Here is a 27684-nt window from a genome sequence, read left to right as displayed (position 1 = left end):
ATTTACTGGTATGGATACATAACAATGATAATATATCAAATTAGAATAGTACCAACATCCACATTTTGTATGCATATACGACAAGGATACAAGCATTAGTGGTCAATTACTTCTATTGTCTTTCCATCCAATCTTTCCTTAACATTAACCTAAAACATATATATGCCTCCAATTTCCAAGCTTCAACCTCACTGTTACACATAAAAAGCCCTATGAAGGACTAGTTCTACGAAACTAGGCTTTCATATATCATGATATATAGGCCAATGGACTCTTGTCCCGTAAGATGCTAAAATATGCTCCCTGTGACTATGTTCACGTTATTCGCAACACCACTTAACACCCATGCAAAAAAATCGGAACAATATTTCTTTGGTTGACAAATGATCTTAATGTCATTCCTCATTCGTACTGTCTGATGTCTGCCTATCGGCATGTCTGACATGGGGGGGGGGGAGCGATGGTAGTGTTAGAGTCCGTTCCATATATCGACGGGTACACATCTACTAAAGGAACTCCGACGATAGTTGTTGTTAAGACTGAGTGCTTTATATTGAGGAATACGTCATCAATTGTGACGTCACAGATGACTTACACTCACACGTCGCGTAGCTAAAGGAGTTCTTACTTAGAAACCCGCGCGACAATCACCGGTGTTGAAGTCGCCCGGCGCCGAAGTGCCGCTGTCCCGGGTAGTTGACGGCGCGATGGCGGTGCCGGAGAAGGCTAGATATCTGCATCAGGATGCTTTCAAGCGTTTCAGTTCTGGGAATAGGTATGATAGATATTTTGAATCATCATTTATAAACCTTCGAGTAACTAACTGTTCAATGTAGACCATTATTATGTGAATACCTTTAAAGCTAGTAGTAGCTCTATGCAAAACAGGGGCGGTCGGGTAGCCTAGTGGTTAAAGCGTTCCGGGTTCGATTCCCGACATGGGTAAAATGTGTGAAGCCCATTTCTGGTCTCCCCCGCCGTGTTATTGCTGGAATATTGCTAAAAGCGGCGTAAAACCATACTCACTCATTTATGCAAAACAGCTACGAAAATTGTAGCTATATACTGAACCGCTTAAATTACTCTCCGACAGCCACTGGTCGCTAACTCACATATAATGGAAAACCAGTGAATGCCGAAAAGTTAAAGCGGAGCCATACATGGCTAGGGTCTTTGCAGCTGGTTCCAAAATGTGTGGTATATGAAAGGTACACTAAACAGTAAGTCTACGACAATAGCGTTATCAAAATTAGAGACGTTGTTACAATCGATATTCTATATTATATATATGCATTCATGGCTGTTTGAAGCCATTTGCTAAATATTCTATAACGGTACACCGTTGAGCCGCCTTTAACAGGAGACATAACGGTAAGCTGAGTACGGTTACATATGATTTACAGGGATCCGAGCATACAATTTGTGCGCAAACTAATCCCTTCATCGGGTAATAACATGTCACGTGCTTTGAGCCTCTGTCCTGTGTACTGGAGTGTTGCGTGATGGAAGCGGCCTATTAAAGACACATTCACAGCGGATATGATGCTGTGTTCATGAGCTATGATGGTAAATGTGCACTTTGTCATTTCATACCAATTGCGTGGATTGATGCTCATGATAATGGTCTCTGGATTGTCTGGACCAGACTCGATTATTTACAGACCGCCCTCATATAGCTGGAATATCGTTGAGTGCGGCGTTAAACAACATACACACAAAACAAACTACTACTACTACTACTACTACTACTGAAACTACTACCGATGCAACTACTTCTACGGCTGCAACTACTACTACTACTACTACCACAGCAACGTCTACTACTACTTGGGCGGTGGGGTAGCCTAGTGGTTAAAGCGTTCGTTCCTCAAACCTAAGGCTCGGGTTCGATTTCCCACAAGGACACATTGTGAGAAGCCCATTTCTGGTGTCCCCCGTCGTGATATTGCTGGAATAATGCTAAAAGCGGCGTAAAACCACTCATTCAACTACTACTACAACTACTACTACCACTACTACTATTAATACCAGACCGCCCCCGTAGTCTAGTGGTAGAGCGTCTGCCCAGAGCGGAAGGTCCGGGGCTCGAGCCCAGGCCGCGTCATACCAAAATACCAAATCGGTATACTGTGTCGAAGTGTGGTATTCATGTTTAACTGCGGCATGGTATCTCACTGGGCCAGCACTATAAAATCGGCGTTAGTCCGGACTGGTGAAAGCTGCCACTCACATGCATGAACGTCGCTATATGAGTGCAATAATCTTGGACCCGACGTTAAACCCCATTTCACCTCATCTCACCTACTACAACGACTGCAACTTCTTCTACTGCTGCAATTACTACTACTACTGTAATTACTACTACTACTCCACTACTACTACCGCAACTACTTCTACCACTACTACTGCAGCAACTATTTTTAGACCACTCAATCCAGTGATTGACATCATGAACATCAATCGATGCAATTGGGACACGATGACCAGCAATCAACCAAGTCAACGAGCCTGGCCACCCGATCCATTTAGTTGCCTCCCACAACAATACATCGATTGCTGGGGATTATTTCTACCCTGGGAGTCCATGATTCAAGCTGGTTATTTCGTTTAGTACCCATTATCTCTCTCCCAAAAAAGAAGAAGAAAATTACTTTTGATTTTAAGGGTAAGATTGCACTTGTTGCACCAGTTTCTGCCCCAAACCATTTTCAGCTGAATCGAGTGTAACAATATGGCAGAAAGAAATACGGCTAACATCGCAGCCTGAAGTACAGTTGAGACAAGTGTCGCTTGTTGACAGCTTCCTTTTCCATTCACTGAGTTTTATTCTTACCCGGAATCACCAACTGCTGCTGCTGCTGCGGGCTCGCTCCTCACGCCACACCCCAACAGTCAATTCCCAAAATGGTAACAATTTGCGATGGGCGTGATTGCGCAGTGCTATATACGACTCCGCCGACACTTTGTCTTGTTTCATGGCTATTGCTCTAATATTCTCGTGCTTACGCCGAAGGTCTCTGAAGTGCCTGTCGGAGTACATGGAGGAACGAGCTCGGGTTGAGATGAACTACTCCGTGGCTCTAGAACAACTGGCAGCCAGATGGAACAGGAAACTCGCCGATACATTAGGTTGGTTTATGAAAGTAACAGCACAGCAGAAAATGATCACCTGATCGTAGGATTCTTGTCAAGGGATTATACCATCCATATTAACACAATTGAAACCTATGTAATTACTTTCAAATTTTAATCCTTGGCAAAAGGTCTGCTTATAGATATATAAAGCAATTGTGTAGTTAGAACAAAATGGAAATTGGAAGTTGGAAGGCAAAAATACAAGTGCAGTCAGTTCCTTTGTCTCACCCTAACTACAGCAACGTACATGAATAAATGGTCACAAACAACGCACCTTGGAATTATATTCCTTGGAAATAATTCGATAAAATTACGAAAAAAGCCTCATGCTGCATTGCTATTTATATTTTTAAATCTTAAATCTGATATTAATAACCACATTCAAGCTTTTCGCTATACTATATCGTATGTATAACATTTACGACTATTAACCACATGCATAGTTTAAGTTGCTTGTTACATGCTGTTTATTTCTGTTAATAAGCATGTTTCAAAATTCGTAAGGAGAGAGGGCCATTTAGAAGTGTGTCGCTTGCCTAATCCTTTGTCAATTTAAAAAAAACATGGCGGCAGCTACTGCTCTTGTGTACTGTATTGTAAAAATAACGTCATACGACAGACTTTACTTCTCAGAGAGAGAGGGGACAGGGCACTGACTACACACCTATAAAGTCTACCTGTTTAGAGTTGTCTTCTCTATGCCTTTAGCAGTAATGGAATAATGATAGCTGTGTTATTCCATGGGGCTTATTCACAGACTTCGAGTACCTTGAGTTCCGCAACGTGTTAAGAGAGACATTCAATGAACCGACTGACAAGGCGCCTCTACACAACAAAGTTGCCAACAGGATATTGAACGAGGCGACCATGCTGAAAAAGTGAGCAAGCCAGACTCGTGTCTGGGTTTGTTTGCAGTTTGAATACCACGAGACAGACATAGCTATACATGTAGCTATTATAGCGTATGTAGTTGTATGTGAGTGAGTTGGGGTTAACGCCGCTATGAACAGTATTTCAGTTATATCACGGCGTGTCAGCTTGATGTGGGAAGAAACTGATGCAGGTCTTTTGCACACGGTTACCACCTCAGTGAAACACAAGAGCACGAAATAATCAGGGCGAAACGGGATTCTAACCCACGATCACACGATTCTGGCACGCCTAAGGGACGCAACTCTGCACAGCGAATTGCGATGCCATAGACGACTGGGCCGCCCGTCCTCACGTGTATGTAAGTACATATATGCTGATGCTTGTCTCGGTGAAAAATGTCCGTATCTGCATGTTTTTTTATTGATGCGAAGAAATGTCTATCGCCACCATGGAGATAGCCATCGAGCGATCATTCCAAGCGATGCTTCATCCCACAACCTTGCCTAATCCTTCTAAGTTTTCTACTTCGAAGACTTCTATAGCTTCCTTTAAGTTTATATCCTTGATTATATTTTCATAAACCTTTACACTACGTTTTTTATTGTCCCGTAAGAAACATATTCAGATGACTTGATGTTTGATTTGGACCAATTTGCCCTTACTACAACAAATTTAAGTAAGTTATTTTTTGTTCAAACCAGTTTTAATATAACTACACTCGTCTGCATGTCTAAGAGATATAAGATATGGACGTTACCTGAGTTCGGTTACTGGTTTTGTGTGTATTCACCTCTGGATCTATGAGACGGTTCTTACTTAATGTAGTTGAATGTCTTGCATGAGGTAATAATTCTAGCGATGGTAAAAACGAGTGTGTTTATACGTCTTTAGGCATTACAAAGACACTTTTAAGCGCGAGGCTCAATCCGCTACAATGGCGAAGTATGCCGAGGCGACGGAGAAACAGATGAAGTTAGAGGAGAGAGTTCAGAAAGCTAAGAAGGTAAGGATAGCCTGTTCATATCTAGTGAGTAAGTGAGTACGGTTTTACGCCGCTTTTAGCAATATTCTAGCAATATCACGGCGGGGGACACCAGAAATGGGCTTCACACATTGTACCCATGTCGGGAATCGAACGCGGGTCTTCGGCGTGACAAGCGAACGCTTTAACCACTAGGCTACCCGACCGACCCTGCTCATATTGAGATTCGGAGAGAAAGTGTTATGGAGTGACTATACCAGCGGAATTAATACTTATCATGTGACTTTGACTCTCTCATTTTTCAAATCTAAACTTTCAACGGACCAATAGTCATGCATGTTCACCAGTTTGATCCTTTAAAAAAATGAGGCCTGGTTCTTCTTTGTACCCAAATGAGCATAACGACAAGGCCGACTGGTTCTTCTTTGTACCCAAATGAGCATAACGACAAGGCCGCCTGGTACTTCTTTGTACCCAAAATGAGCATAATGACAAGGCCGCCTGGTTCTTCTTTTGTACCCAAATGTACAGGCCCACCTGCACAAAGGTACATTAGACCTACGACAGTATCTTCACGTTAAAGCACACACATTTTGTACGGGTAAACGAGTATTGAGTGAACGGCACATTTGACTTCCTGTGTAGATTCCTCTACCCTTATGAAGCAGATAGTACCATGGTTGGTAACGATGAAGATGATTCTGTACGGGGACCCTCTTTTTCAGTAGAACTTATTTAATATGGAATAGGGTTTACACAATAAATTATCTACAAATATTTTGCATTTTTGCGAACACCAGCAACCCAAACACATCACATGAGCCTGATATGAGTAAGCGAGTTTATTTTAACGCCGCTTTGAACAGTATTTCAGTTAAATCACATTATGTCAGGAAAGCTCCAAGTGATGTGCTCGTCAATAAAATGTCAAAACAATAACTCGAGATATATTTCTGAAGAGCTTGTATAGTTTGTTCGTACCTTCGGTTAGTGTTATTCATGACACTCTTCGTTGCTATATTACGACAGCTTAAGTGCGTGTTTAAACAGTTTACATACAAAAACACACTGGGAATATATGTGGTCACAACGAAGAATGCACCATATTCGTTTAGAATCTTATTGATACGATCCATCACAATATCGTTTCGGGACAAGTATCCCCGTGATAGCTAACCTCAACTTGATGAAGGGGGAGTACTCTACTTACAATGTTGACAAGTTCTTCCGTGCAGCGCCCTCTCATGATTCTCATTCCTCATTGCTGAGCTCCACCACAGAGCCGTCAAGTAGAGCTCGCATCTCACTAGGGACTGTTGCCAGACGGCATTGCAAATAAATTAGCCTCACAACGCCACGAACACCATTGTATGGTACATGGGCTGTGCAGGGTTGCGTCCCTTAGCCGTACCAGGGTCCGATGATCATGGGTTCGAATCCCACATTCGCCTGGATTGTTTTTTTTTGTGTGGAAGCCAGTATTGGCCAATAAATCAAACTATGTTGTGATATATATACTCATACTAAAAGTGACACGCTCATGGGCATGGCTTTGTAACTTACGATAACTTTTAATTAAGCAGCAAAGGTGAACATAAAATTCTGACACATCTTGCATTCGATTTAAAAAATAACCTAGCCAACCCTGGTGAACCAATGTTGACCAAGGTAAACCCCAAGCTAAACCGGATTATGTATGGTTTCGGGTTAACACTGGTCAGTCGTCATCTCAGGTTGAATCTACTCAACCCTGGTTGCCAGAAATGTGGTAACATCGGTTGACTCAGGTCACTCAAATTGTAATAATCGAACGCACGTGTTCAGAAATACCACCGGAAGAAACACGCCCTGGAGCACGTGCAGAAGGCCATAGCAGAGTTCCCGTTCCGGAGTGAATCCTCTTCCAAGCACCAGGACTTGGAGGAAAAGCGTGCGGAGCTGTCCCGCCAGGCCACCGACACCTACCTCCGGTACGAGAGTCGTCTCAGAGTAGACACCATGAACAGACAGGAGTTCATTCGCGTGAGTTGAAGGAACTTTAAACAACGATGAACGATTTGTATATGTAAGGCAAATTCGAATTAATATTTTGCTCTTCATTTCATCATGTATTTGGATGGAGGGATGAAACGAGATGAGACGGAGATTAATAGATAATATACTTTAAAAAAAATGTATCCACCCTTGCCGAGCTTGGCTGTAATGTCGTGGCTCGATCGAAGCACCACCAGTTGCGATTACGAGTTATGTCCCTTTAACGTCCTGCTATTGACCATCTCATATCACTTGCGTTTGCTTCAAACAAAATGGCGGCGCCCAGTCACAACGATAATCTAATCGATAATCAAGATCTTCTTTGTGATAAAATGGGTTTTACCTCGCAAAGTACATCAAATCACTTGAGCACCTTGATTAAAAGCAAGAACAGATTTGAAAAAAAAGAATCTGTCGACGCCCAGTTGACGGTACACATGCTCTGCAAATCTGAACGCCAATCGCCATGTTGTTTACAAACCGAATGATTTCGTTACGAGATTTTGATTGGACTATCCATAGACTCGTTAGTTCAGCCAAAGTATAACTCCATAATTCCAGCCTAGTTCGGCAACGGTGGAAACTGGACTTTTATAGTTAGCTCGGAACGATGCAATTACATATGCGGAGTTATGTCCCCTAGTTGTCAGTATGCGCTGCGCGTTCGAATTCCACATTCGACCCGATTATGTTCCATACCCATATAACCATGATCTTCCAATTCCTCTCAGGTCTGATTCGACAGAATCCGTGGTTTAGTGGTAGAGCGTATGCAAAAAGATGGTACAAGATGGTACTTGTTGTTACCGTGCCTGGCGCTCGGCATTAAGGGGCTAAAATAAAGACAGCCGGCTCGGAGTCCATATACTGTCTCTAAGTGGGGTATTCATGTGGGTAACAGCGGCATGGTATCTCAGAGGCTAGCACTATAAATCGTCATCAGTCCGGACTAGTACAAGCACGGCCACACAAACACGTGCATGCACGTCGCCATATAAGTGCAATAATCTTGGACGCGACGTTAAACCCCATTCCACCTCAGCTCACCTGATCTGATTGAAATACCTTCACTTCACGCTGGTTCCCCTGTAGGACATGAGAGAGTGCGAGGCGGCCTACAACGACCACGAGCTACAGCGTCTGCTCGCTGTGTGTGACAGGATCGGAGACATGCTCAAGGATCTGGCAATGTTGGATGGAAGCGAGAGGTAAACCTGTCGTCAATGTGTACTGAATCAAAGAACACGTTTGTAGATGAGTCTGATGATAACATGTATTTTCGAACAGTGTCTTGTTTGACAACAAATGATAAAGTTACCGACAAGATAGACAACACTAGATCTACTGTTAGCTGCCGTAACCATATACTTGTATCTTTGCTGCTCCCAATAAACGATTTTATATTGTCTTGTCGCTACACACTGTATCAAAAGTGTTTATGGGAGATGCACAGAGGTAAGGTTACCGCATCCAGATCTACCGTAAGACGGACTGCACTAGATCTACTGTAGAAACTTTTCCAAGACTCGAATTCGTCAAAACGATACATAATCGTTTATACATGTTTCACTGACGATGGAATAGGATTGTTTATTACCACGAAGCTTTGATTATAACTGTGTTTCCGCCAACCTTCACTGCCAGAGACCCGAGCAAGGAGAGACTCGCCAAGCTGAAGAGCATGGTGCAGGGGTTTTCAGTGACGGACGCTGTGAACAAGTACAGTGATCTGTTCGCGAAGGAACACACGTTCCCTAAGTTCGAGGTACGTCAGCAACGCTATTACCGACTTCGTTATATCCGTAGTTTGCTGTATTGTTAACCCGGATGGACACATAATCCGTTCTGTAACAAGGACGCAGAAATAAACATTCTAATTGCATGAAAATTGTTTACCGGGTCATCAAGCACCATTCATTCCTTTTCTTCATGAACTGACAGAATGTATTGTGAACTCCGCGGCGGCCTGTACACGATGTGTTCAGAGAATAAACTATTAACCACGAGGAATTTCTTGTACGGGAACAGAGACCATATGCATATAATTATATCATATGGTTTCTGACGGGAATTTATTTTGTAAACTTCACACTACCCCACGAAGGACAGAAAAACACTAATTCCGAGTTGCGAGCATGTTATTCTCTATAATACCCACAGTCTTTTTGTCTGAGAAGAAGTAGAAATATGTGGGTTTCCTGATCTCAAGCAGAAATTGTAGTTCATTAGTCTGTTGTTGGAAATATACAACCAGTCTCGGAAACAGATTCAATTGGTCGAAAAAGACAAAATAGCGTGAAAATTATATGAATGGATCATTCAATGAAAGGCAAGCGCGCCACGAATAAGCAATTTAATCGCTCACCCCCGGGTCTCGAACAGCTCGAAGCGCTTGCGCACGTTTCCAAAATGGCGGCGCAACTACCGCTTGGTTGCCTTGTCCTAACGAAGACGTGTCCATTTCCCAGTTGATCCAGTCAAGAATTTCTTCTTCCGCTGTCGAACTCAGCTGCCATTTTGGTTTGAGAACGAGAAAGCGACTTCAGCCAGCGATTGGTGCGATTGCAAGCGGCTAAAAGTTAGCGTTGCAAAACTTCGCAAAACGCCAATCGCTTAAAAGCAATGTGCAGCGGTTCGCCTTACGTAGCGTTGCGCTAACTTTCAGCCGCTTGCAACCGCACCGCTTCGTTCTCATACCAAAATGGCGGCTGATCGAAATTTGAATTTGACAGAGGAACAAGAAATGGGCAAATGCAGCTAAAGTCCAAGCATCCCCAATCTGCTCCACATCTTCAAAGTAGCCAACTACAGTCACGAATTCATCGGCTTGTCATCGAACTTCTTCTATTACGTTCTTTATTTGGGCAAGGCAAGCAGGCGGTAGTCGCGGCGCCATTTTGGAAGAGTGCGCATGCGCTTCGAGCTGTTGCAGGTGATGAGCGATTATTTGCTTACTCTAAGCGATTCGTGGCTTGCAACGCGCTTTAGGTGTTGCACGTGACATAAAATCCTCTGTGACCAGATAAACAATGGATGACATGATCTACAACTTATAATTTATTTGCGACAATGCGTTCATATGACGCCACGTTGCTATGGCCTCTTCGTAAACAATGAAAACAGGGGGAAATGGGCACTAGCCAATCAACATGAAGCTAACATTATAATGCGCAATGACAATGTGTCCGTGCACCTATGGGTAATATTGTCCACTGTGCTTTGAAGGACTACCGGTCACACGGCGAGGTGGACAAGGCCGGTCAGGCCACAGTGGACGACACCAGTGATGTTGACCTAGCTGCACCAGACAGCAGGGAGTTGTGAGTGGCGTGTAGACAGAGAATTAGTGAGGGAGTAAGGTTTTACGTGTTTTCGCAATCTTCCAGCAATAATACGGCGGAGAACACCAGAAATGGGCTTCACATATTGTACCCATGTGTGGAATAGAAACGGTCTTCCATATACTATTATAGCGAGACAACTATGTATGTGTTTTATTTTCGAATTTTTGTCCAACGGGCTTGGATGAGTTGGTTGTTTTGCGCCAATGTCAGCATATTTGCAGGTGTATCACGACTGGAACCTGGGATAGGCAAACGTGTGGTTGATAATATGAGTAACTATAGGCGTGAGTGGGTACTCCCCCTTCAACAGTATTTCAGTTGTATCAGCTTGATGTTGGAGCAAAGCCCGAAATGAAGCAGGACGTTTTACACTTTAGTGAAACCAGTGAGTACGTATGATGGGGACAAACCTAGAAGCGATATCAGCGCGATTTGAACCCCAAATTAAGGCTGGGACGGGTAACTCGGGTACCCGAGTCGGGTGGGTACTGAGTAGGACCCGGGTACCTACAAGACTACCCAGACCCGTGGTTAGTCATGTGATATATAGTTTAATGACAAAAATTATCTGGAACTCTTATACTACAAGTCACTAATGTTCGCATTTCTTTCAGACTATGCACCCATTCCTTCTGACTTTTCATATGGTTGAATAAAGATATAACTTAAGTCAACTTCGTCACGATATAGCTGAAATATTGCCGATGTGATCGTTTAATACATGTATCTAAATACGTTAGTAAATTTGGACTCGTCCCAGCCTTACCCAAAATCGTAGGCTTCAGGGACGCCATGCGGCGTAACAGGGTACTGCTAATTGCGGGGCATCGGATGACTGGGCCCTCCGCGCGTTAGGGATAAGATTACACTCAAGATCTGCTAGGTCCATCTTGTAATCATTTGAGTCCACGTGGGCAAATTCTTCCCCGGAATTGGCATGGTTGTTGTGCAGTCCAAATAGTGACCGCGTTTGTAGTTTGTTTGTTGTTTAACGTCGCACTCCGCAATATTCCAACTTTATGACGTCGGTCTGTAAATATCGAGTCTGGACCAGAAAATCCAGTGACATCATGAGCATCGACCCACGCAATTGGGATATGGTGACATGCATCAAACCAAGTCAGCGAGCCTGACCACCCGATCCCGTTAGTCACCTCTTACGGCAAGTATAGTCGCCTTTTACGGCAAGCATAGTCGCCTCTTACGACAAGCATAGTCGCCTGTTACGGCAAGCATGGGTTGCTGAAGACCTATTCTATCCCTCGGATCTTCATGGTTTGTGACCATCATTTGGTGCCACTGGGTACAATTAATACTTTGCATCGCCATAACGAACAGACATTTAATGCTTGAGGTCAGATAATTTATCACCTGTTCCCTTGTACATGCTTGGTCGCTATGGTTTTTTCACCCTGCTTTTGGGGGATAAATCTAGCACCACCCAGAACAATGTTTCATTAAGAGACAATACAAGTATTATTTCTATTTCAGAGTCTTGTCAACTGCTCGGACTCAGAGAGGTACGTTTCAATTTGTACAAAATGCAACTGTTCCGAGAAATCTTTGAGAAAATAATTGTATCTAAGCCATTTTATCTTTACTTATAATTAACCTATCAGATAAGTTCCCTTGGTCTATCGGCGCACCACGCTGGTGCTGGTGAGTTTCAGTGAACCGGTTTCACGGCCTACGACCGGTGCCGTGTTTGTCTGTTCTCCCATAATAAGCGGACACGCCGTGACATTAATGAAGTATGTTCAAAGTGGCGTAAACCAAACTCATTCACTGTGTCTATGAACAAAAAAGTCATATGGTTAGTATATGAATGAACCATTCGTAAAAACATGGAGGCGACTATGCTTGTCGTAAGAGGCGACCATAACGGGATCGGGTGGTCAGGCTCGCTGACTTGGTTGATGCATGTCATCGTATCCCAATTGCGTGGATCGATGCTCATGATGGCTCGATTATTTACAGACCGCCGTCATATAGCTGGAATATTGCTGAGTGCGGCATTAAACAACAAACAAATAAACATGCATGGATGTCACCCAAGGCCACAACATAGCAGATGCTCATATGCTTTTATATACTACTCAAAAGTTAAGGAGCACCAGATTCTTTCATATTTATATAGTTAATCTGTCGTGTCATGACATTAACTAAAGTAATATGAAAGCATCGGGTGGTCCTTAACTTCTTTTGAGTATATTATTTATCATCCAAAACTGGCTCCCACAGGAGATATCGCTTGGATGAGATCAAGCGATTTATTACTTGCCCGTGAAGAGATCACCCGTTTAATAAACATACAGCTGTATTACACATTGTGTAATACCAAAACGCGTGCTTGTGTACTCTCGGAACACGGTTCACGAACACATATTAAAAAGCTCTCAACATCGCTTGGCTTATTCAAAGACATTGCGTGTGGAGTTGATAGATCACTGAGAGGAGCTTATGCACACTCGATGACCCCAGCAACCTTGTTGCTAGGGTGACGTCACATGGCATTGTTTCGCCGATGGGTCTTGCAACAAAATTCCACAAATTACGTCATCGGGTATTGTGACGTTATTGTAAAGTTTGAGGTACAAGGCCCGTTCCACAAGGCGATCGTATTATAGCGCAACGACAGTCGTTAGTCTAAGTTAAAGTATGTGAGTTGCGATAGTCTTAGCCCTACGATAATTTTGTGAATTCTAAAGGTGGACCGTTGTATGGTATTAAATTCATACCTTTCAACTTTTGACGTGTTTGAAGTATTATTCTGTTAAACTCAATTGGACTATGCCGTGGATCGTGTAGGTGTCAGCTAGCCTATTCATACTCAACAGTATAATTCTAAAAACGTTGTAAATGGCAAGTAATAAATAAAATACTAAACTCGCTCCCGTGTAAAACCAATTTTATGAAACTCGCGAATAGTTGTGGTATCTGACTCGCTTTCGCTCGTCAGATACCAGAACTATTCACTCGTTTCATAAAATTGGTATTACACGGGAGCTCGTTTAGTATTCTATATATCTACACTGTAGATATCGCTAAATGAAATTGCATCACAATGCTTTGCAGACCATTGTGACGTCACTGGTTACCATGACGTCACAATCAAATGACATCACTAATGGCTCTGCTACTAAGCTGTTAGCAGTACGTTTTTACACTGAAAAGACACTGCTAATTACTGTCTACAAACTGAAAAAGTTTGAAGAATGATGTTGGATGATAAATAAAATCTCACCCTCGTGTCTTTTGATTTCAAATATATCAACACTCGTTGATAAAAGTGGCAAAAATCCTCGGCAAGCCTCGGAATTTTTCCACTTTTATCAACTCGTGTTGATATATTTGATATCAAAAGACACTCAGGTGAGATTCTCTATATCTACATTGTGAATGCACTGGAATCTTTGTGGGGTCAGGCGTTGTGCCCTTTCTAACAGTCTGTGTCTGTGATATTCTAATTGTTTTACTGTCCATTGTCGACAGGTTCACATACAGGTTTAAATACAGTTTAAACTATAAATGTATTTATTATTAATGTATAACTTGTTCTAGTCACTGTATGGCTGAAACATCACCGACGTGACTTTAAATTTTCACTCGCTCACTCACTCTGTGGGGTCATACATGTATCATCTTCGTTAGATTCGGATACCCACCTGCAACGTCCCACGACTTCCCCGACCCCCGTTATGGCCTGGGAGCCCCCGGGGTCGGACGAAGGGTCAGAGGAGGAGGACAGAGGACTCCGGCGTCACGGGGACACTGACAGGGAGGTGCTGACGACGAGTACAGTCGACGTCACCAGGCTCAGTGACGTCAGAGTTGTAGCCATCCGCGCTCACTGGTCGCGGCAGTTAACTGAACTGTCGTATGAAATTGGTGAGCTGATGATTCTTTGAGGGGAATTCTTTCGTGCTTGTGCTCTTTATGAACGTTTTATATATCCATAAGAATATTTTCCATAAATCCATTTAAGGCTCTGTAGGTCGTATTTTTGCAACAGACCGCCTCCGTGGCCTAGTGGTAGAGCGTCCGCTCGCGTCATACCAAAATACGTTAAAAGATGGCACTTGTTGTTACCCTGCCAGGCGCTCGGCATAAAGGGCCCAAAACAAGGACCGGTCGGCTCGGAGTCAGTATAATCATCAGTCTGTCTGAGTCGGGTGTTCATGTTAACAGGGGCATGGTATCTCAGTGGGCTAGCACTATAAAATCGGCATTTGTCGGACTAATACAAGCAGACACTGCATGCACATCGCTATATAAGTGCAATAACCTTGAGCGCAAAGTTAAACCTCATTTCACCTCACCTATTGTAGCAACAATATCAATCAAATACTAATTAATTTGAATTTTGAAAAACTTAAACAGGTGAGGTGAAAGGGTGTTTATGATCGCCTTCAAGATATATAGCATTATGCATTGTCTACTAGATCACAGCGCGATTAATAAACAAAAAAAAACCAAGTTGACATTTAACACAACTCTTCCATGCTTAAATCATCCTTGATAATCCAGTGTTACGTGTATAGTATATTTATGATAAATACCCTGGAGCGAATTGCTACCATAGCTACAGAAGTGATATCATCATTATCAGCAACTTCACAAAAAATCTCTCTTGATCCCTAATTTGTTTTCTTCGGTATATATGTTGGCTTTGACTTCTCCCTGCCATTGTCAGGCAATTGAATATGCACTAATTATTGTAGTGCCGTGGTCCTGCAGGTATCTCTTCTGAACACTGGGGTGTTAAGGAAATGGAGTGGTTACAGCTTGTAGCATTATTGAAAGTCCAATTCCAACATTGGTACAAAAACATACTTCCATTCTTGGTATTTCCCCTGCTGTATTAGGGCTAAATGTTGTGCAGCATCAAACACACTTACTCACCTTGGGACATGCATTAACTATGCAGGATGGATTATTTCAGCGTATCAATCTCTAATTTGTATGTTTAACAAATCCTTGATGATTTACCCTCTTGCTGGTCACCCTTTTAATGTCAGCGTTTTGAAACAATTCGAACATTCCAGGTCAGGTCATCAAGCAGAAGCTTCCAGCTAACGAGGAGGGCATGGCCTATGGTTGGATCCGACCCAACAACTACAGCAAGCGTCGCTATGGATCCTATCCAGCCAACTCGGTCCGACTCATGGCCAAGAAACAGAAGAAGAAGCAGTAACTTGTCTTACAGTCTACCTTGGCCATAAACCAAGATGTCCCATAGAGTTGCAGGGAACAATTCAACTTTTCAGGGTTGGAATCAACAGATATGCTTTTCAATATCACATCTAAAAGCAGTTGGCGGTACTGATTTACATATTGTTTGTTGCATCCGTATCTTGTTATTGATGTGAACATTCTGTGTAACAGGGTAGCAGCTATTTGGTTTATAGAGATGTACAAGTCTTTACAGGTATCACTATGTACAACCTGTTGCCTTCATTGCCTGTTGTATGATTTGCATACCCTCTATCTTTGTCCTGATTAGTTGTATTGTGTACTGATAGTGCTAGGAATTTGTTTCCAGATCAATAAACATGTTAACCATAAAAACATAATTATTTCCGTTTAGTTACATATCCTAAAATTCCTTATCAGTACTCTCCTGTTGGGATTCCCAGCAACCAATGCTGGATGATATGAGTCATCATATCAATCACTGTATTGTCTGGTTCAGACTCCATTATTTACGGTCCATTGACATATAGACGGAACGGTTTGGACATGTTGGGGTGGGGGCGCAGCACTAAACTACACACAGGCAAGCAGGCACGCACACGCACACAATCACTTCTAAGATTGAATTATCAAACAATATTTTTTAATATGTGAGACAACGTTGAGCCATATAAAAATATATCACCAAAAAACATTGGAATGTTGGAGAAGACGACAAAAACTATTTGGAAAACAAACTTTTATTGTCAACAGACATAAATATATAGACACAGTATGTACAGGCATTTGAAAATAAATACGTATACAAGTTTGTAAACAGGGCATGGAGATGATCAGTTTGTAGGGTAGCACCAGGTCGTAAGATCTAACAAACTGGACCTTTGTTCTCTAAAGATTGTCACCCAATCTCTTACACAGACCACGGACACCACCTGACAAAACCAGTCATAAAGCAAAACAGTTCAAATTAGATTTTGAGATGTACATGATGTATCCTATGATTATTTTCATAGGAATAGTTACCAGTAACAGATGTGGTTGACAGTAGTTCTTAGCAACCACAAACCAACTTCCTGCAAACACTGTCATCATTGTATTCTCATGTTAGGTCGTGAATTGGCCAACACAAATAGTTTCACATTGTCATCTATTTACAGTTGAGCAGACTGATTCTCCATTAACTGCTTGTTGTCTGTATAGGTAAATAACAGCATACAGGGGCCTCAGCTAAACACTTCTAACAAACCTGTAAACTACCACGCATGCAATGAAATAATACCTTCACTCTTTCACACACTCTATATCACTAGTCACGAAAGATGCTCTGCCAAAACATACTATCATACTTTCTGTATTGTGCATATGATCCAAAGGAAACGAGCGCATGTTTCCCATAATGCATCTCTTTCCAAGAAATCATTTATACATGGGACTGTGTATATAACAGTTGCAACACAACGACACATTGCTATCAGGTAAGAAGAGTTACTTCACTTGATCAATATTAATGGTTTCCAAATGTACAGCATGTAACTTCAAGTATGCAAAATTGCAAACGAGGTAAAAGGAAACAGAAAAGGGCCAGATTGGCATCATGCTGCCCAGACAAAGTTGTCTTGGAATGTTGAGAGCTTAACAAAACAGAAATTCTGAAAATATTAAAAACCTTAAACCATACACACAAGATCATGCTGATTACCACACGATGAGAAATGATATCATGGAAGCACAAGATGACACATTCGGAACATGAACTGTCCAGGATATACAAATAAAAGGTGATGTTAAAGGTAATAAATAATAAATCATATACACAAACAAACCTGGTTGGTGCAGACCCTACTCCAGACTAGGGAAATGTTGTTCAACAGTGAGAGAGTGAGTTAAACAGTACTCCAGTTATTTCACAGCCATGGCATCCAGGTCTTAGATTTTACCACTTTGGTGAAACCCACAAGCATAAGTATGGTGCTGACAAATGAAGGAGCATAATTTGGGCAAATCTGAATATTTAATATTCAGGTCACAGGATCCAGACAGACAAAAGGGACATAACTCTGCACAGATACTTGCAGCACCATAGACCATGGATTATTGTAGTGTCATTAATCTGGTCTGGGTGTATGTGTATGTGTATGTGTATGTGTATGTGTATATTCTCATACAGGTCTATCTGGAATAGAAAGAGCATGGGTGGCCACAGGTGCTGCCATTCCCAGTTCAGAATAGAGCACCTAAGTCATCGCAGCAGCACCTGGTCATGGCGCTTCAAAGCACAAATTCACGCCAACAGTCATTCTTGTTTCTTGTTAAACGCCTATCATAAGTGGAAAACAACAATTGGTGATATCACTGAAGTACTGCCCAAGTCAGCATTAAACCCAACACACTCCTCTTGAAGCAAATTGTCGTGTAAAGCACAGCCAGACGTACACAGCCATGCTTCCAGTTCTCAGAGGCTACCATTATGCAGAAAGGCAAGACTAATACAGATCAAGTTAACACATATCACATCTCTCAACCTTAAGGCCTTCCCACACTAAACCCAACACTGCGACAGCACCGTGCAGTGCATCGCGTCGGTGTGTAATTATTTAACCCATATTTGGACAGATCTTCAATGCAGTAAACATTGTCATTTACCAAATAAAGATGAAATTTGTTTAAGAAATATAAAAAATAAGATATCCCTTGAATAGACATAATCTTTCAGATCTTAAATGTGCAAAGGGATTTGATTTAAATTATTTAAACTGACAAACTTTGCTGATGGCTGTCTAAGAATTATTTGCAATTTCGACATTTTTTGTAATGGGATACAGACACAGATGTTTCCTTTCTTCAAGAATCAATAATTCTTCATTTATTTGTGATTTTAGCATTGTTTTTTCTTCAAGAAAGACTTCTTTGTCAAACCATGTGTTTCATTATCACCTGGAAATGACATCATAAAAAAGGGGACTTCCCAAAGCGTCAGGGCCGCAAGCAGCAAAAATTGCTTTTTTTGCAATTAAAAAAATATACTGCTGATGCTGCGCTGCATTAATCTAGGTTGCTTTTCTTAAAACGAGTGTGTTTTGTTTTGTTTTGCTAATGACACGCAGTGCTGCCAACACATGGGTTTAGTGAGGGGCTGGCTTTACACATAAGTGTCAGCATCAAGGAAGACCACACGGGGAACTGCCAAATTAGAGAAGTATACAAAGTACCAATTACAAATGAGTGACAAACAAAATCTCTTACTAGATGTTAAAAAGAAAAACAGGCAAAGTTAATTGTGAAATAGGTGAAGCATATTGCACTGTCAGTTTGTATCAAGACTTAGAATAAAATCTTAGAACATGGTCAAAAACATTTTTGCTTTACAAAGTACATAGATATCAGCAACAATACTAACAAAGTTTACAATAAACCCTATCTACATGAATGTAGACAAGTCTACCTGATTCTAACTAAACCTGCAGGCAACCAAGGTACTACCTGGAATATCACAGAAAAATACCAAGCACTCGGTGACAACGCCCAGAAAACCAAGCGCATCACACCATATTGTTTCCTTGACAACTTTATTTCCTCAGAATGGACCCAACTTCCCCATGTCTCGAAATCAAATAATAATACAGAAATAATAAACTGTGAATGTATGCATAAATTTAAAAAAATAAAAGAAGTTTTGGAATTTTGTGATTTTGTTATGAATAAATCCTGACAATATATGGCAACTATGAAAGCTGTACCCAATCTCATCAAAATAGCATGTTATACTCCTATGTGATACCTCTCTGCATGAAGACCTCACAACATGTCCATAGGTCACTTTAGGTGAACTCTGAGGAAACGTTGACTGTCCAATGTAAATTAATGATACTTGGGTTCTTCAGCCAATCACGTGTCAGCTTTCGATAAAGAATTGGTTTCATTTCTTCACCTCAATTCGGAAAGTTTAATTTTACCAAAAGAGAAATGCCACAGAACACAAATATACCCTCAATAGTACACACTTCTGGGTGTAAAGGCACGACGCTCAGCATAGACAGAAACACAAAATATCCACCACATAATGCTGCTTTTATGTTTATGCATTTTGAACTCACCGATGATACTCATTTTCGAGATACAGAAATAAGACACGCTTGTCTGAATACTTCGCTCACTCGTACCACTTATTGGCTGATTAAGCAGTTGACCTGGCAACAAACGTCTTTACACAGAGGGATATAGTATCAGAGTAAAACATCTCACTTTAATGAAACCGAGCTACACCCAGTGTGTACCTAAGTTCCCCTGTCCCTTGCACCCTTTAACACAAGGATCTAATTATAAAATGGCAAGGTGTTACATGTGCAGTGTTTTCTTCAAAAGTTAAATAATGTACCAGATCCACAATCCACAAAGCCATCTCTGGTATGACTATTCAGCTAACATATTTGTAGGCAAAGATCACACTTTTCAAGGCAAAAAGTAAGATCAAAGAGTTCTTCCAATTATGATTTTCCAAACACGATTGAGGACAATCGTACTTCATTGTCAGATTACACATCCAATTACACTGTAAAATATTCAAGTCACACACTCAACTTTTGCGACATGATGGCATTACATTAGAAAACAGCAGCGATTACCACTGTCACCACATGTGAGGCCTGTCGAGGCATTTTATTGACTTCACAGGCCTGCTTCAAGCCTGTGAGAACCTAGGTAAGTTACTGGGATTGGTGTGTGGATTGGAAGGAAACTTCAGTTCTTCTTAAAACAGAATTTGAGGAACACTGTCCAAGACCATATGTTTTGATCAGAATTTTAGATACACCTTACACTCCCCATAATTAACTACATGTATATCCATAGCTATGGCTGACTAGTGATGACAATAGGTGTTTTAAAGGTGTTGCTAAAGTGGGGCAACTAAAAAGGTGTTGCTAAAGTGGGGCAACTAAGTTAGCGGAGAGTTCTGTAAGGAGAAGTCTACCAATCCTCTATCAAGGTGTGGATTTCAGGGCAAAGAAATATTTCTTATTACTACCAGACATATACTGGTCATATTCTATTACAGTTAATTCTTGAACTTGGTCAAATCATGCCCCAAAGATGTCCAGTAGATTGAGTAAGTGTCACGTCAGCTGAGTGTGGTCGGAAGTCTAACAACCACTTCACATGGCATCAAAGTGAAACTTGTGAGCTTCCTGAAGTTTCTCTTTCTTATCTTCAGCCTGAAAACACAACAGTGAATGAGTGAGTGAGTTGGGCTTAACACCACTTTTAACAGTATTGCAGTTATATCGCAGCGTGTCAGCTTAATGTTGGAGGAAATCCCGAAGTGATGCAGGTCTCGGACGTTTACCACTTCGGTTAAACCCACGAGCAGGGGTATGGTGCTGACAAACCTAGAAACATAATCGGGGCGAACCAGGATTCGAACCCACAATCATAGGTTTCTGGCGTTCCCAAGGGATGCAACTCTGCACAGCGAATCGTGGCGCCTTAGACGACTGGGCCACCTGTGCCCCAAGAAACACAGTGAGTGACGGAATCTTGCACTGCTGTCAGAAACAGTTCAATGATTCAACAAGCCTGTCTGTGTAATTTGAGACAAAACAGCACGCTAAACAAAGATCTGAGGACATCACATTACGGGTCATGTCAGACCAACCTTTCCTCCAACCAATAAGAGCCTTACTTACCAGATTGGGAAAGTGACAGCCGGAATGTGATTTTCGAATCATGTGACATTGGAAAGGTTAACACGGGGTATTCCAAACGACAGTTCCGGGCTGTATCACTGATTCCATGCTGCTTCAGTTAGATAAACATATAAAACGGAAGACACTTACCATAGCCCATGGGAAGTACAGCCATACAATCTCAACCATCTATAAGACATTCAAGAATTTACTTTTGTTCACTTTTCAAATTTGCAAATTGAGAACTTTGTCAAAAGATTTCTTTTGAAATGTAATCGCCAGTTTAAACCTAGTTAATTTCTGATTGGCTATTGGCCTCTTCTTAATTGTCATTTCATTGGTCGGTCAAAGTTTGCGAAAGGTTGTTCTGACATGACCCGAAATGGGGTGTCCTCAGATCTTTGTTTAGCAGACAAAGATCGGACTTTAAAGAGATTGGGATTGCAGGGCAGATATGTCCCCAGTACACCAAGCCGGCTGCATGTGCTATGTACAGTGAGGGCCACGTGGCAGCAGTGTGAGCCCTGGCCAAGTGTGGATGGCATTGGTTTATGTTATTGATCACTATTTTGCCAGGACCAGATTCAGTTATTTAACATGGCTGGAATACTGCTGACTTCTGAGAGGTTGAATGAAAGTAATCTCTTATCACAAGGCCATGGTTCATAGTTGCTTTGTCCAGGGCGTAATCTATACATAACTGCATTTGCTGACTGACATGTTTCATAAGCATCAGTAGTATGCACCCTCAAATGTACGTAAGGTACAAATGGCTTGAACTTAACGTTCGTACTTACCTTTCAGAGGAGGGATGCAGGGGGTGCACACACACACATATCCTTTTTTCAGACACTTAATATGCCAACCTATCAATCATGTCGTTTGTTCACTTCAAGACTTGGGTATAGCATACACACAAATGAATGACAAATAAATAAAAAAGAGAGCACATGTCCAATACCAAGAATGGCTCAGGAATTTCCCCATGCTCTCTGTAAATATAATATCATCATTTGACAAACTATTTACTCAGCAAGACTTACCCTTTCTCTCCAGTGTAAAATACCCACAATTCCTGCTATAAAGCCACAGGTTCCCAACAGGGCTGCCCCCGTCAGCAGCACCAGACGACTTGGGGTCATGAACAGGATGTTCACCCACCTGCAGAAACACAAGGGTCAGCTGTTAATTACCAAACATTATGTATTACAGCAAACAAAAATAAATAGTTCTCACTGTATTATGAAGTCTTTTAATCAAAATTAAGGAAATTAGTACACTTTTATTATGTACCAGTCTATCAAATATTAAATCTTAAAATGTTCATGTCATTTTTAATATCTCAGAAAGAAAGAAATTCTGTGCTCCACATGCTAAGTTAGTTTGTTTGTTGTTTTACGCCGCACTCAACCATATTCCAGCTATATGATGCCTGTCTCTAAATAATCAAGTCTGAGTAAATAATACAGCAACTGACATCATGAGCACTTATCAAGGCAATTGGGATATGATAACATGCATCAACCAAGTCAGCGAGCATGACCACCTGATTGCGTTTGTTGTCTCTTATGGCAAGCATGATCGCCTCTTATGACAAGAATGGGTTGCTGAAGACCCATTTTACCCCTAATCTTCACGGGTGATAAGAGAGATTGAGATGATGACGATACTTCTGAAACGAAGCTTTTATGACAAATAGGTCCAGGGTATGCATCATAATACAATGGAGACAGTACAGAGACTAATCCTTGTGTCTGCGAGTTACTTACGATGACGGGTCATCTGGTGGATGAGGGATTATAACCAGCTGTGAGTTGGGAATGAGCTGAGTCCACTCCTTGTGACGCGGAGGCTGGAAACACGTGGTCATACATCAGATGTGTCATTGCATGGGAGATACAGCTTCGCATCATTGTAAACACACTATGCAGCTCAACTGTACTGACAATTACTGGTGCTCACTGCATTTCATGAATTAGAAAATAGAACAAGTTTAGCAATGTACACTATATACGTCACCATCAAAATAACTAACCTTTCCGCTAATTCAGCTTATCTAAAGATTTACCCCACTAAAGATGACGATTAATTTAAGATAAAGGTTACATAAATAAAGTTCAAAACAATTTCTGGTGTCTAACCATTGGTCACAGGGACACAATTCACACTAAGACCTTTTGTAGACAGTAAGTATTTGTACCTTGTTCTTGGGATGTTGTATACCCACTTCCAACTTATCAACAAAGTTCGGCATCTGTCCAAGACCAAAATGTATGAACGGAAGTTGGAGGGAAAAGTAGGCAGTCTGGGTAAGCTGGGAGGCTGTGGAAGATAAGGGGAGATAACTCATGACAAGGACACAAGCTCTAGGTTCAACTACACCAAATCAGGATCAGTCATTCAACCAGCAATTTTTGAAGAGAGCCTTCCGTGCAGACTGAATCATCTAGCAGCTGTGACTGGATGATTTTGTGTATGATTTGTATGTCTTTTAGATATACATCTATCCAGTAATTAAAACTGACCATGTTTTTCTTTATTTAGTGCTGTATTTTTTAACATGATGACTTATGCTGCATGTGACAACAGATATTTTCAAGCAAGTGACATTTTGTACCAAGCTGGGTGGTATGTGTTCAGCTTCCTGTACTCATCAAAAGGAACCGGCTAAGATAGTCAATTTGTTTGTTTTTATTGCTGCTTTAAGGCCAGACTTTGCACACACATGTACATGAAATAGCTGTTGAATGCTCAGTTATTTTAAAAACAAATATAACGTTACTATAGAAGTGTATGGGAAAACATTTGGTTGAGTGTAACCTATAAGCCTCATTACTTAGTCTACAAGGCCAGAGATGTCTTACTGCTATTTGATGTTGATCTCTCTGACTTTGTCATAACAATATAATCAATATCATAGCTTCTGCATTGTGTGGCAACAGTGAGTGACTGTTGTTTTATAGCCAGCAATAATCCAGTGATAATCTGACCCATAGAAGACCCGGGTTGGATTGGTCTTCAGCAACCCATGCTGGTCATAAGAGTTGAATAGCGGGATCAGGTGGTCAGACTCGCTTGGTTGATGCATGTTATCCTATCCCAATTGCGTAGATCGATGTTCATGATGTCAAACACTGAATTATCTGGTCCAGACTTGATTATTTAGAGACCACTGATATATAGCTGGAATATTGCTGAGTGCGTCATTAAACAACAAACAAAAAACACCAATAATTCATGGTGTCGTGTAGATAATTGCGTCTGTGCCAGGAAAAGCAGTAGTTGATAGCATGAGCAAAAACAATCCATGCTGTCTGGGCCAGTGACACAAAATCATCAGAGGTCACACACTGTCAACCCCTTGTCCTCGGTCAGTGACAACAAGGAAGACATATTAAGTTCCATTTTATAAGAAATACAATTTCTGGTAAGAAGAACACTAAGGACTATATAATTTTACATAATTTTGAGTGTACTTGCATGATTTTTATGAAATGTATAACTGCTAACCCTGAACATGCCCCCTTAATGAATGAGTGTGACTGGTTGCTCGGCACAAACACAGAACAAGACATGAACTGATGCCTCACCCACTCCAATCTGTGTGTCCCCATCTGCTCTCGTGGTGGTGAATCGGACGACTGGCCCCACTTGATTCACGCCATAGGGCTGCACACAATAAACACAGGTTTACTCCCAGTGTAACACTGGACACATACGGCTAGCAGTAACTCCATCTGTGCACCTACAACACTAGATTTCTGTCATAAACACGATCACTTTTATAACAGTAGTCAAAAACTAAATTACCAATTTTAATAGAAAAACTGAGCAGGTTTATATAGCTACAAGCTTGCAACCAACTTTCATCTATCTCCTACCATGACCTCCCTTGGTGGCGACTCAGTGTGAATTCTGCTACAGTGACTAGCTAATGGACAATACCAGGATCATGGCCGGGGTTACAAAACATTTCAAACATTAGCTGAACCAAAGTAAACTGACTTTTCAGTTGCCCAATATTTTAATTCTCTTGCCCAAAGTTCATGATATAAACATTTCTTCAACAACCATACTGACACATACTGAAAGCGCATAATCAGGTTTTCAAACAAAAGACATGATGTGTTTCTGTGCTCAAGTCCATCTCAAACCTGAATGACGACATTGTTGTGTTTGATTACCTTACCTCATGTCTAAGAACACAGGAAGACTTAGCATGATTATTACTACAGTATGTAACTTCCTTTAATTATTTCATATTATATAAGCACTATATTTTTTCATGCTTACAAAACGACAGGATTTGAATTATGACTTTTCATTACATGACTTCATTGAATGGACACTGGTGATTATCTAACCTACCTTGTGGCCACCGGGACACTCCTCATTGCAAAGTCCACTGACAACTGAAACATAACACAGGCATATAGGTGGCTTCACTCTCAAGCTGCTAGATGCATCCATCATTCCTAACAGACTGAAACATAACACAGGCATATAGGTGGCTTCACTCTCCAGTTGCTAGATGCCTCCATCATTCCTAACAGACTGAAACATAACACAGGCATATAGGTGGCTTCACTCTCCAGTTGCTAGATGCCTCCATCATTCCTAACAGACTGAAACATAACACAGGCATATAGGTGGCTTCACTCTCCAGTTGCTAGATGCCTCCATCATTCCTAACAGACTGAAACATAACACAGGCATATAGGTGGCTTCACTCTCAAGCTGCTAGATGCCTCCATCATTCCTAACAGACTGAAACATAACACAGGCATATAGGTGGCTTCACTCTCCAGTTGCTAGATGCCTCCATCATTCCTAACAGACTGAAACATAACACAGGCATATAGGTGGCTTCACTCTCAAGCTGCTAGATGCCTCCATTATTCCTAACAGACTCAGCAGACTGCTCTCATCAATACTGAAGAGTAATTGCAGCACTGATCACTGAGGTGGAGGATTGCACAAAGCTATCTTTTGTTTAGAACCAGGTTTGGTTCAAAACACTGGCCAAAGAGTAAGAATGAAAAACGTTTAACTTTATGGATAACAACTTTTATTGCATATAGCGACATTTCAAAGTAGATTCTTACACTGTTATCAAGCTATTAAATTGTATATTTTTCTTACTTATTTACCAACTTCTGGAATGCCAATCTAACAGTTACTGGCCAAAGAATTATGGCTAACAAAAGGATTAAGCCCGGACCATATGTTTTTCACTACCATTATTTATTCCGATCGATGTTTTCCTTATTCTGTTCCAGTGTTTTATTTACTGTTGTTACCTAAATAGCATTACACATTTACGGATGACCACAACTGTGAACTAAATGGAGGATGGTAATCTGCTCACCTGCTAAATCCATTGGACAGTGAATAACTAAAGTGTATGACCTCAGTGATGGTGAATATCACTCTCATTTGATCTTGAGACGACCCACCTGGTATTACAACTCAGAAACATATGTCCTACTCACCCATCACCTTCAGGAAACAAGCATCTTCAGAGAAAGTCTGTCTGAGAGCCGTGATGTGTGCATCCTTGGAACTGATGGTGTTAATCAAGATGTCCAACACTCCCTGGAAACCAGGACAAAATATCCATGTGACAGATATAAATCATACTCCTGTCATACGCAATCCTAGTATTTAACCATGATAAACTGTACAGTGGCAATTTGTAGCTACTACCTCATCTTCCTGAGGCAAGGGATTTAACTCACTGTAAAAGTCCAGCTTCTACCCATACCGAACTAGGCTTGAATTTCTGGGCTCAATTGTAGAGCCATCAGAGGCTATTACTAGTTATGTCCCTTCTATGTCCCTCCTATTGTCCAATCGGATTCCACCTCTCATATCAATTGCATTTGCTTCAAACAAAATGGCGTCATACAGTGAAGACAATCTGATCGATAATCTACATTGTAACAAAACGGGTCTTACTTCGCAAAGAGTCTCAAATTACGTGACCACCTAGATTAAAAACATGAAAAGATTTGGAAAATATATGCTGACGCTAAGTTGTCAGTACACATGCCCAGCAAATCCTGCAATCAACCGAAACCTGCAAGGCAGTTTACGAACCGGATGTCGATTTCGTTACACGATTTTGATTGGAATATGCATAGACTTGTTAGTCCAGCCAATACATAACTCCATAATTCCAGCCTAGTTCGGCAAGGGTGGAAACGTGACATATGTAGTCAGTTAACTCCCTTGCCTGGGGAAGATGCTACCTGCTTGACCTTCATTCATCTTTTACTGATAAGTATCTACCCTTAGATTCAATCTGTCTGACCTGGATAGGGCATCTGCCCGGAGAGTGGATGCTTGGTGGTTTCATCCCCCAAAAGACATTAAAGTGGTACTTGCTATTAGCCTGTGTGGCCCTCAGCACTAAGGCTCAGAATCTGCCTGTGTATGAGTT

General features: G+C 41.4%; 2 protein-coding genes across 2 annotated transcripts in view; one reads left to right on the top strand and one right to left on the bottom strand.

Annotated features, from left to right (window-relative positions):
* Positions 1 to 618: 618 nt before the first annotated feature.
* Positions 619 to 15941, top strand: LOC124113035 (protein kinase C and casein kinase substrate in neurons protein 2-like). The gene is made up of 11 exons (XM_046473280.2): positions 619 to 775; positions 3014 to 3129; positions 3893 to 4013; positions 4900 to 5011; positions 6815 to 7012; positions 8117 to 8232; positions 8669 to 8789; positions 10250 to 10344; positions 11860 to 11888; positions 14020 to 14256; positions 15414 to 15941. The coding sequence occupies exons 1-11, from the start codon at positions 708 to 710 to the stop codon at positions 15560 to 15562; spliced, it is 1362 nt and encodes a 453-aa protein (XP_046329236.2). The 5' UTR covers positions 619 to 707; the 3' UTR covers positions 15563 to 15941.
* A 344-nt stretch (positions 15942 to 16285) lies between these two features.
* Positions 16286 to 27684, bottom strand: part of LOC124113047 (T-cell immunomodulatory protein-like) — a 30573-nt gene continuing 19174 nt past the window's right edge. Inside the window, exons 11-17 of the mRNA XM_048398792.1 lie at positions 26735 to 26837; positions 25611 to 25654; positions 24833 to 24911; positions 23443 to 23564; positions 23012 to 23094; positions 22286 to 22403; positions 16286 to 20771 (exon numbers count right to left, since the gene is read on the bottom strand). Coding sequence (XP_048254749.1) covers positions 20712 to 20771; positions 22286 to 22403; positions 23012 to 23094; positions 23443 to 23564; positions 24833 to 24911; positions 25611 to 25654; positions 26735 to 26837 — 609 coding nt within the window. The 3' untranslated portion in view covers positions 16286 to 20711. The remainder of the gene's footprint in view (positions 20772 to 22285; positions 22404 to 23011; positions 23095 to 23442; positions 23565 to 24832; positions 24912 to 25610; positions 25655 to 26734; positions 26838 to 27684) is intronic.

Source organism: Haliotis rufescens, unplaced genomic scaffold, assembly GCF_023055435.1.
Source record: "Haliotis rufescens isolate VD_foot unplaced genomic scaffold, xgHalRufe1.0.p SCAF_19, whole genome shotgun sequence".
Classification (NCBI taxonomy): domain Eukaryota; kingdom Metazoa; phylum Mollusca; class Gastropoda; order Lepetellida; family Haliotidae; genus Haliotis; species Haliotis rufescens.
The sequence above is the reverse complement of the archived record's forward strand: the minus strand, read 5'-3'. Positions and strand labels throughout refer to the sequence as shown.

Excerpts from the sequence above, each read along its gene's own strand:
- LOC124113035 (XM_046473280.2), top strand. The coding sequence starts at position 708 with ATGGCGGTGCCGGAGAAGGCTAGATATCTGCATCAGGATGCTTTCAAG. Across the intron at positions 7,013-8,116 it reads ACAGACAGGAGTTCATTCGC|GACATGAGAGAGTGCGAGGC; the intron begins GTGAGTTGAAGG and ends GTTCCCCTGTAG. Across the intron at positions 14,257-15,413 it reads TGAACTGTCGTATGAAATTG|GTCAGGTCATCAAGCAGAAG; the intron begins GTGAGCTGATGA and ends CGAACATTCCAG.